Source organism: Plecotus auritus (genome assembly GCF_963455305.1).
Source record: "Plecotus auritus genome assembly, chromosome: 4".
NCBI lineage: Eukaryota > Metazoa > Chordata > Mammalia > Chiroptera > Vespertilionidae > Plecotus > Plecotus auritus.
The window spans coordinates 172,541,705-172,553,711 of record NC_137775.1 but is presented as its reverse complement, the minus strand read 5'-3'; the positions used below and the strand labels follow the sequence as shown (position 1 = coordinate 172,553,711).

Here is a 12,007-nt window from a genome sequence, read left to right as displayed (position 1 = left end):
GAAGTAATATAATATCTGAATTAGTTTTCTAACAAGTTGCTTCTTTCTCATTTACCTAGATATCATGGTTTTCTTATTGTAACTCAGGGAGAAGAGAGTGGTGGGCATGTTAATTTAATATATACCCATTGCTCATATATCTTAACTAGTGGCCAGGTGCACAAAATTCATGCACAATAAAAGGGAATTAGAGGAAATATTTTAATGTTACTGTTTTCCCTTTCTCTATAACAGAAGTGTCAGAGATGAAAGGAAATTAGTAAAATGTATATGAACACAGGCAGCTTCACGTCCCAGGCCAGGGACATAGGCAGGCAGTGTCATGTCCCTGGCCGGGGACACACAGGCAGCATGACCTCAGCGCTGGGCAGGCCTGCATGTGCCTCGGCCGGTGGCCGCCTCTGCCGGGGCCGCCCCCGGGCCGGGCAGTGCCGTGCGCCTGTGAGCGCCTCCGCTGGGGGCTGCCTCCACCTGGGGCCGCCCCAGGCCTGGCCCCACGGAGGCCCTCCTGGTGATCACAGTCCCAGCCCACCTGCTCCTGCCGTGCATGCCTCCTGCTGAGCTGCCGTGACATTAACGGCATGCCGGCTAATTTGCATATTCCTCTGTTATTATATAGGATTATAAGTGAGCTCAAATGGAGTTTCATCACCCTTATTCTTGGAGTGCATTTCTAGTGTTGCTGTCAGACAGCGTCTGAGTGTTGCTAAAGAAACTTCTCAAAGCTGGTCGCTTTCTGTGTGACTTATTTTTGACTTCTAGCCCAGCTGAGCCCTCACTTTTGCTTGATCCTGTTACTCATCCTTAGCCAACTGCTTTCCCATTCTCAGAGAAGTAGTGACAAACTCTTTACTATTTCACTACTTTCTTCATCTCTCTCTCTCTCTCCCTCCCTCTCTCTCTCTCTCTCTCTCTGACAGCCTCATTTGCTCTCAGTAGATAACCCGCATTCCCACTGCTCTGAGAAGGAAGAAGCCTGCTACCATGAATATCTGTAAATTACCAATTCTCTACACAAGTGCTAGGAAAGTGGCAACTAGGGTGCAATTTCATCCCATGCTGTATTTTGGGAGGGTGGTGATGCCTTAAAATGAGGTTTTTATTATCCAACATGGCCTAGTCTTTGCTTTATCTTTAAAATGTCTTTCATAGTTTTTTGGGGGGAGGGTTGGTGTTAGAGGTGGGTGGAAGGGTCTATTTGAAATTCTTGCATTGCGCTTGGTTGTTATTCTGACAGCTATAATCTTTTCCCTTGGCTTTTCCTTGCCTTGTTCTGTGCAGACATATGTATATTTAATATAAACTCTTCCCAAGGTGGCATGCATCTGTGACATGCCCTGAAGGTCACTCGATGGGTGTCTTAGTTTGGTTGCTTGAGAGTGTCCAGGGCTCTTCCTGGTCCATGACATCGGATAGGTAAGGAGTCATAGGCTAAGGCAATTAATATGGATTTGAAGGACAACAGACATTTATATATTATAATAGAGATTGGAGTATGCATTCATGTCTTAAAAGTGTTTATTCAGATCTAAGCCTCAACCAAATGCTGAGAAAGGAGAGTAGCAGGCTGACAAGTTGAAACTAGTACATATATTTTCCCCACCACCCATTGCCCGATGTGTATGTGGATGGACTTGGAATAATTAAGTCAAGAATATTACTCAAATCAAAAAGCTTTCAATGAAAGTTCTTTCAGACCTTTTGAGAAATAACAACAGTCACTTCCACAGGGTTCTTTCTCTTGTTAATGGAATCGTTAAACCAAGTTTATCTTCCAGTTTATTCTTCTTTTGTATTCTTGGACACCTTAATTTTCTCCAGGATGGTCCTACACCCTTTCTCTTTCTGTTCTACTTTTGGGTGCATTGGATCCTTCTAATCCATCCCTATGCTGAGCAGCTCTGAAGCCCTGTAAGGCCTCATTTACATCAGAAATACCTATTTATTCTTTTGGTTCTTGCTGTTTTCTCTGAAGTTCTATCTGATAAGAGTATCAACTAATAATTGTGTGCTGAGATTTTTCCGACCTATTTTGGAGCTCTATTCAAAGTCCTCCTCACATAGCTTGTTGGTCCTGGGGAAGGAAATGGAATATACTCCTCACTCCCTCTTTTTTAGGGACACTTGGCTTTTAAAATATATATATATATATATATATATATATATATATACACTAGAGGCCCAGTGCACGAAATTCATGCACGGGGGTGTGTGTGTCCCTCAGCCCAGCCTGCACCCTCTCCAATCTGGGACCCCTCGAGGGATGTCCGACTGCCTGTTTAGGCTCGATCCAGTAGGATCGGGCCTAAACAGGCAGTCGGACATCCCTCTCATAATCCAGGACTGCTGGCTCCCAACTGCTTGCCTGCCTGTCTTCCTGATTGCCCCTAACCACTTCTGCCTGCCAGCCTGATTACCCCCTAACCACTCCCCTGCCAGCCTGATTGATGCCTAACTGCACCCCTGCCAGCCTGTTTGCCCCTAACTGCCCTCCCCTGTAGGCCTGGTCACCCCTAACTGTCCTTCCCTGCAGGCCTGGTCACCCCTAATTGCCCTCCCCTGCAGGCTTGATTGCCCCCAACTGCCCTCCTTTGCAGGCCTGGTCTCTCCCAACTGCCCTCTCTTGCAGGCCTGGTCCCTCCCGACTGCCCTCCCCTGCTGGCCATCTTGTGGCGGCCATCTTGTGTCCACATGGGGGCAGCCATCTTGTGTGTTGGAGTGATGGTCAATTTGCATATCACTCTTTTATTAGATAGGATATTTTTTTTATTGATTTCAGAGAGCAAGGGAGAGGGAGAGAATAGAAACATCAATGATGAGAAAGAATCTATCAGCTGCCTCCTGCACACCCCACACTGGGTGGGGATTGAGCCAGCAACCCGGGCATGTGTCCTGACTGGGAATCAAACCATGACCTTCTGGTTCATAGACTGATGCTCAACCACTGAGCCATCCCAGCTGGGCAGAACTCCTAGCTTATAATCCAACTCTCCTGCTCTCCCACCCTGACCACACACACTATTGGAAACCTTTATCTCATATTTGAGTGTCTATTCTTCCAATTTTGCTCTAAGTCCCATAGGACACAGACTTTTGGAATTCAGTAACCTTTGACCTGTTTCTTGCCAGAAGCAAACCTTTGCAATGTGATTCAGAAAAGGAGGGGTGGTGGTCATTGAAGATACACTCTCATGAAAACTAGCTTCAGTGTATTCAACCTCATTAAAAAAATTACTCTCAAGTAAAATCTTGCTTCTTATTTTATTGATTATATTTTTTTTGAGATTCTAATCATGTCTTTATTTTATTATTTTTATTTTTTATTGTTTAAAGTATTACAAATAGTAGTACATATGTCTCCTTTTTTTTTCCCATTGACCTCCCCCCGGCCTCCCCTACCCCCCAGTACATGCCTTTACCTGCCCCCCTCCAGTGTCTTGTATCCATTGGTTATGCTTATATGCATGCGTACAAGTCCTTCAGTTGATCTCTTACAGCCCTCCATCCCACAACTTCCCCTGCCTTCCTGCTGTAGTTTGACAGTCTGTTCAATGCTTCTTTGCCTCTGTATCTATTTTTTCCCCATTTATTTCCTTTACAAAATCTTGCCTCTGCAGACCAGAAATAAACATATAATAACAAAAAATGTTTGAGTCCCAATTTCAATGTCAAACAGTTCCTTATGTGTACATGTCAGCAATGATATCTGGATGGTGGGCACATGGTTATATTTTTGTTTTTACGGATTAATAATTTTTTTCTTATTTCCAGAGAATCACAAAATCAAAACATCAGCATAAACTATATCTACATAAAAAAGACACTGAGTGTTTTAGGAAGGAATGAGAGTTGGAGTGGAAAATGGAAAAGGGGGCTGGGTAAACGGGCAACTTCAAAAATTAGTTGGGATTGTTTATAAAAGATAATGGAACCTGGAGATGAGTTCTTATTCTAAAATACATCAGTGTTGTTGCAGAGAAGTTGGTGAAGCTGGCCAATGATGTTGATCAGTCTACTTTGAGAGGATGAAATTCTATTTAGGATAAGTGATTCTACAAGCTGGCTCTCTATTAGAGCATTCCTTATTTTGTGAAAAGATATTTATTTAGTGAATGAATGTAAATTATGATAACAAATGTATTTCATGTTTATTAATGTTTTTCCACAGGAGAATAGTGGTATAAGAACCTTCAATGATATTTGTTTCCAGTTTTAATACGAATTTCTCTTTTTCAACAGAATCTGCCCACGTCAGGAGTTTCGGTCCCTGAGGTGCGTAAGCAAAGAAGGTTTTCACACTTGCCATTACAGGTCTCTTATACATCTTGTATTGTTAAGGAGAACATTGTGGCTGTGTCAGGGGCCTATTAATATGAATTTGTATATTTTATTTTTTCTCCTATCCTCAGGGATCTTTAGATTTTCAGGATGGGATAGGCTTGAAGCATTTTCAATCTACATTTGTGACAAGCATTAGATAAGCAAGTAGTTATGTGAAACACAGTAGAGTATACCGAGAAAAAGAAAGATCATGTTGCAAAGAATGTTGACCAAGGTATAAAATTAGCATGATTCTTATTTGTCCAGTTAAAATGTAAATACTTGCGGAAAACCTAATGCAAGTCCCCCGAGCCATTAAAATACCGTTTTCAATGATAACGTGTTGAGAAACTTGTTCATTTGCAGTGACCATCCCTTTATTATTTTATTTTATTCCATTTTTTACACCACCATTAATCCCCTCAATGCCTTCTTCTCCCGGCCCTCTCCACTACATTGTTGTCTCTGTCTTTGAGTTCTCTCTCCTTTTTATTTTTTTTGGGGGGGTGGGTTGGGGTGGAGGGATTGAACAAAAGAAAAAAAAAGAAGTGCTAATCCCTTTAAAACAGTACACCTGCATGAATTATTTAGCATGTGACATCGCATTGGAAGTCATGCTAATAAAATATAGTCACAGAATAAATGACTTGTTTTGAAAATAAGAGCAGGCATTGCCACATTTATTTTCAGTGACGTGTTAGCTTTGCCTTTGCATTAATGAAGCAAAGCTGCCCCGTGTTCTGTGACAAAATCCTGTTCAGTTCTTCCTGTCTTTAAAGGATATGCTCCAGTGGTATTGTTTCCATACAATTACAATTTCCACCCGCCTCTTAGGAAAATATTAGTTATAGCATGTGCGTATAACATGTTAGAGTATGAATTTATTTAGAAAATAACATAATTGCACAAAAGATGTAATAACCTCTCTCTACTCCTCCCTAAAAAGTATTCTAAAAAGTGTAGATGTCCTCATTGAGACTTTAAAAAATTTCATTTTCTAACTAGAGATATCACTTGAAAATATACTTGGAGATATGCTTGCAATATGTTTCTGATCTAGAAGAAATATTAAACTGCTTTAAGTTAAATTAGTAGGTACCATTATGATAATTATTATTAAAGAGATATGTTAAACTACATACTCAAGTAACAAAGGTATTAGAAAAATTTATCTTTCAGTCTAATTATTTAAGCATAAAATAATTAATTTTATCTGTTCAGGTTCTAGAGTTTGCTTTTGACCCTATAATAGCCTATCAAGTGAACATAGGCATTGTATTTAAAGTTTTTTCTTTAGATTTGTTAATTTCCAAAGCCTCTCATTCAACCATATAATGTATATCATATAGTTTGAATAAATGAACCAGAATTGCTGTTTTCATAATAGGTTTTTTAAAAATTTGTTTTCTGCTATAAAGTTTTTAAAAATCTTTACATGTGGCTTTCTTTTTCTTTTAACATATTGAGAGAGAGAGAGAGAGAGAGAGAGAGAGAGAGAGAGAGAGAGGCCCTAATGTTGTACTATCACCATCAGGAACAATTGCTCATTGGTTAACTGAAAATGTTTTTAAAGTTCATAGAGAAAGATATAGACATACCTTTAACATTTTACTTATAATATGTAAATAAATATTCACTTATTTACACTTTGGACAAGCTATGAAGGCATAGCCACTGCTTGGAAAATGGCATGGTTTTTCTTGCATTTATCACAGTCTTCACACCCATAAGTTTCAATTATCGATTAAAATTTGTATTGAATTTATTGGGGTGACATTAGTTAATAAAATTATACAGGTTTCGGCTGTACAATTCTATAATACATCATCTGTATATGGTGTTGTGTGTTTATCACTCTAAGTCAAGTCTCCTTCCATCGCCATTCATCCCCCCTTCACCCATTTCTATCTCCCTGTTCCCGCTCTCCCTCTAGCCATCACCATACTATTGTCTGTGTCATGAGTCTTTCTTTTCTAAAGTAAAACAAAAGCATTCCTATTTTGTTTAAAGATTTTCCTATATTAATGAAAGCCATTGTTTTCAATTTCTTTCACTTGTTTTAGAGTATAACACAAAGTCAAGGATATCTGTGGATCACTTTGTATTAAAGGGAAAAAAAAAAGCCTTAATTTTGATTAGTAATTCTCTATGCTTTTACAGTCATTGTGTCCAAACCCAACTTGACTAATACACACACCTGTACACACACACCCTCATGTTACTCTGTCTTTGCAAAGCATACAAGTTATTTTGCATAGAACAACCCATACCCATTTTATATGCACAATTCAATGGCTGGAGTGATAATTAAGTTACAATGACAACTGGCATAAACAGATTGGTTAATACACAGAAATTACATGTTGACCATTTAACTCAACTGATAGAAAGAGATGATGAATGTGCAGAGAGTAGAGACCTGGCCCCTTGCTTTTAACCTTCGGCTTACTGTGGCTTCAATTAGTATGGTTTACCAAGGGAATGAGCATGAGTGAACTTGAGGCACACACACACACTTCGTTTTGTAATGGCACTACCATTTGCCAGTAAGCAGCCCGAAATAAATGATTTTGGCATCGGCCTTCACAGCAGCCATTTTTAACTGTTACGACCCAAGCAGCATACCTGTTTTAAACTTACTGATGACATATAACACTACGTTTTATATGTGAAAAATGACTGCCATATATTGACTGCCAAGTTTATGCCAGCACTTCACATTTTCTCAGTTTATCATCACATGGAAGTTTTCATTTTATAGGTGTGTTAAATGGGGAGTTAGAGAAAGGAAATAACTAGCCCAAGGATTCAGAGCCTTTGCCATTTTTGAAATGAAATGGTTTCTCTGGGCAGAGAAATGTTCAAATCCCCCAGAAGGATCACAGTAATCAAAGGTACAGCTTGGCCGCTGTCAGTAAGTTGCAGATCATAATAACCCTTATAAGTCCCAATGACATGGGGACACTTCGGTTTCAGGGAGATTTTTATATTATGACTATCCAAGGGTCCCCTTGGGTTAAAATGCTAGAGTTTTTGGGAAATCCTTGCGGCCCAGCTCTAGCGGCTGGAAGGGCTGAGTCTCCATTCAGTCAAGTAAGAGGAAGTAAACTGCAGGATTCCTTTGAAGAGGCTGTTGGCAGCCAAGCAGCCCCACCCTTCCTCGGTGGCTTTGTACCCATCGAGGTGCTTTGCTGCTGCCTGTCTCTCATGCTGAGATTGGACAAAAAGAAGAAAACCCTGTGCTCCAGGTAATCATCATTTGCTGCTTGCAGTTTGTGAATGATCGATCCCAGCAGGCTAAGGATTGTGGTAAACATCCCTTTTGTGAAAGCAGTTTTCGGCCATGAACGAATAGGAAAAACATCTGAGAATCAGCATGATACAGAAAAAGATTTTTTTAGGGCACATGTTTAAAGTGAGGTCTTCCTTTTTAAAATCTCATTTGTTTCATTGTTCTGTGTTTTCTGTGAATGGTCTTTGCAGCTTTTCTTCTGCGTGCATTCTGGTGATTGTTCTTTGGAGTTTTAATACAATAAATCCCCAGTTAAGATCTCTTGGGCTACTTGTAGAGTCCAAGGATCACAAAACATTGAATTCTGTGTTTACAACGTCTACATAGCAAACACAATGGGTTGATATTTGAAAATGCTGAAATATCAATAGCTGTGTTTTATATATAGTTATATGTTCTATATTCCTTTATATTTTTGGGGGGTTAGAGTGGCTCTTTTCCGTGTTTGAATAATTTCTATCGATCACAGCAATAATTGTCCAACTCTTTTTATATCTGGGATAATTTATCTGGCACAACAAAATATGTCTTCATTATAACAAATTTATTTTGTCATTTAGGGCCCCAAAACGGAAAACAAAATCCTGAAGGTGAAGTGATGAGCACTGGCCCCCATTATTAGAGAGCTATTTTATTCTGAATAGTGATGCACAATAGTGTCCGTGAGCTCTTCCTGACAGTTTTTAATAACTACAACATTGGGAGTAACTCAGATATCCCAATGGAGCTCTGAGAGCGAGGGTTAATTAACCCTCAAAACAGACCAGTGAGATGTTTGCGGACAGCAGATTTTGAAACATGCCCCCCCGCCCCGCACCTGCCCCCTGCTTCCTGCCCCTCATATAAAATAGGACAGAAGTAAATATTTTCTCAGTGGAAATATGAAAAGTATCCAACTACCCTCCTGTTAGTTTATGCTGCTTAAATAAAATATACTGAATATCTCAGAGAGAGTTCTACAAAATTTGGAAATAAACATAAAACAAATGAGTATAATAAACAGAAAGCCCTGGGGAAAATTAAATGGTTCTGAGTCTCTTCTGTTGTAAAATTTTCAGCTTGATTAATTCCACAAATTCAATGCAGTAAGTATTTTTCCCCAAACAAAGAAACCACTTGGTCTTCTGAGTATGTATGTGTGTAAAAAATGTTTACCACTTTAGTATTGTCTCTAGATGATACACTGAGGATTTTTAAACTTGTTCTATAACTCTTTCTTGTAATTGTAGATCTCAAAAATGAGATTTTATTGATTGAACATTTAATTTAGGGTTTTTTTAAATTTGTTCACATACATTGTGGGGGCAAAAGTAGGATTACAGTTGTGAGTATCCGAAACAGAGTTTATTCTTGTATTATTTATTACTAGAGGCCTGGTGCATGAAATTTGTACATGGGGGGGGGGTGTCCCTCAGTCCGGCCTGCACCGTCTCCAATCCAGGACCCCTCAGGGGATGTCAGACTGCCGGTTTAGGCCCGATCGCCAACAACTGCTCTCCCCTGCTGGCCCAATCGCCCCCAACTGCCCTCCCTCCCCTGCAGACCTGGTTGCCCCCTACTACCTTCCCTGGCAGGCCTGGTCGCTCCCAACTGCCCTCCCCTGCTGGCCTGGTCACCCCCAACTGCCCTCCCCTGCAGGTCTGGTCACCCCTAACTGTCCTCCCCTACAGGCCTGGTCACCCCCAACTGCCTTCCCCTACAGGCCTGGTCACCCCCAACTGCCCTCCCTGCAGGTCTGGTCACCTCCAATTGCCCTCCCCTGCAGGTCTGGTCACCCCTAACTGCCCTCCCCTACAGGCCGGGTCACCCCAACTGCCCTCCCCTGCAGGTCTGGTCACCCCTAACTGCCCTCTTCTGCTGGCCTGATTGCCCACAACTGCCCTCCCCTGCCGACCATCTTGTGGCAGCCATGTTGTGACCACATGGGGGCGGCCATCTTGTGTGAGGGCATGATGTTCGATTTGCATATTACCTCTTTATTTTATAGGATTGCATTATTTTCTATGCGAACAACTATAAACCTGCTTTTGCCCCACCTGTATTTTATAATTGTTACAACAAAGCATTTGTTTAGTCTTAATCATAGTTTACTCAGAGGGACATCAAGCCATTTAATCAACTGCTATGTGCTGGTTGGAGAAATTTCCTTAACTCTATGCATAGCCAAGGATAAAATAATGATAATAAATGGTATGGTAGCTCTTTACAGACATACGTGTCTTAACTTTCCAGAACTACATATATAAATAGAAAGGTCACAAATATTTACTTCCAATGAGATGAACCAACTCAAATTATATTTAATTCCCATAACCTAAGTACTTTAGAGATTTAATATTAATTAAATTATGGGAAAATATAAGTTATAAAGGTATGCTAGAATATAAGATACTTAAGTATATCTTTCACATTATAGATACTTATATAATATTTGTTATCATGTTTTATTAACCTGTATGTAAGAACCTGGGAAGAAGCTATCCCCATACTTACTCATAGTATTCCATTTTTTGAACTTTTAACACAACTTGTAGATTTTCAAATATAAACATTGAGCTTAACTTATCTAACCTGACGGTAATGTAACTATCGCCATATATACTAGTATGTGTGTGTGCACGTGTATACACACACACTTGTAAATAAAAAGAACACTTTGCATAATGGTAATATTGATGAACGCTAAAGGCAGAACCACACTCATTTTACATTATTCATAATACAGGCACAGTATTAGGACTTTATACAATTTCTATTAATTCTTACACACTCTGAAAAACAGGAAGAGTAAGTTCTCTAACGTTGCATAATATTTAAGCAGCAGAAATGAGAGTCACCTCAGGCTTTTTTAGTCCAATCCTCATCCTATAATTAACTCTTTCTATGCATTATACTCTTAACTATTTATAGACAAAATTGTAATTTGTAATCTTATAAAACATTATCAATCTTTTAAAATGTCAATATTTTTGCCAGAAGTTATTCTTATATATAAGTACATCATTTTCCAAAAAATTTGAATTTCAGGAATCTTATTGTAACATACATTTTCAGCCACAAAAAATATATATGTAGTGTCTTTGCACCATGAAATTGCAAAGTAAATGATCTTTCCTGATTAGCATTTATTTTGGTTCAAAAAATTTTCTAAGTCATCTGTCCCTGGTATATTTTAAAAGTTTTACCTTTAAGTCCACTTAAAAACATTTTTCTAAATTACAGAACTGAAATAGTACTCTAAAAAATAAATACAGAAACAAGGAAATATATACCTGAATAAGTGATGAGAAAGTGACATTCAATCATTTAGGCACACATGGAAAACATTATTAATTGATCAGGACAATTTTATTTATTTATTTATTTATTTTACTGAGCCTAGACATGGCTGATGAATCTTTTTTAATATCATGCTTAAAGCACTTAATTTATTTTTGTTTTGATGTTAAAAATTCATGTATTTCTCCATTTATCCTGACTTTTGGCAGGTACTGATCTAGGCTCTATTGTAGAAAAGTGAAACACACAAAGTCCTTTCTCTCATGAAGCTTTTCTTAAGTAGAGGAAGACCAGCATTAAATGTATGAAATTGGTAACATTTCAGGTTGTATTAAATGATACACACAAGGAGGCTAAAGGGAATAGAGAACCAGGTCTGACATTTGACCAGAAACCCGAAGTAATTGAGGAGCAAGTTCAACAAACACACAAATGAGAGCTTTCCAGTACTGTGCAAAGTATTGCAGGAGCCCTGAATTAAGAGCATGATCTTGTGATCAAGGCACAGTGAAGAGAGTGTAGCTGGAGTGGAAGGGATGAGTGTGGCTGTTGTAGAGAGAACTGATTGTAGGGAGGCAAAGTTGAAATTGAATTGATCCATTTGGTTAGGGTTACAATAGGCAAATAGCATAATGATGGCTTAACTCCTATAATAATGGAGGTGGTGACTTATTGTCTAGTTTGGTATTTATTTTTGGGGGGCTAGACAGAAAATGAAAAAAATATATATATACTTTTGGAACCTTTGGGGATTGATATGGATTTTAGACACCCATGTGGACAGATAGAAAGGGCATTTGTGTGTAGGAGTTAAGGTTCAAGAAAGAAATCTGAACAGGAAAACAAATTTGGAAGTCTTCATGATAGAATTGAAATCGAAAGCCTTGGATTAAATGACGCTAACCTAGGGAGTGAGTGTAGATGAGGTTAAGTGTTAAGGATGGCCAAGCTGAAGGAGGAACCAGCAAAAGAGACTATGAGGGCACAGTGGGTGAAGTAAGAAGAAAGCTAAGAGAGAGATGACCTGGAAACCCAGTGAGACAAGCTTTCAATAGGAAAGATGATGTTAGTTCTGTCCATTGCTGCAGAAAGGTTGAGAAGATGAAGATTGATAAA

At 39.2% G+C, this 12,007-nt stretch overlaps 1 protein-coding gene across 4 annotated transcripts in view; it reads left to right on the top strand.

The window, feature by feature from the left end:
* DGKB (diacylglycerol kinase beta) overlaps positions 1-12,007 on the top strand; it is a 554,780-nt gene that overhangs the window by 203,510 nt on the left and 339,263 nt on the right. For all 4 annotated transcript variants that reach the window (XM_080663708.1, XM_080663707.1, XM_080663710.1 and 1 more), the window contains one exon: positions 4,240-4,272. In XM_080663708.1, the coding sequence (XP_080519834.1) occupies positions 4,240-4,272 (33 nt within the window). The remainder of the gene's footprint in view (positions 1-4,239; positions 4,273-12,007) is intronic.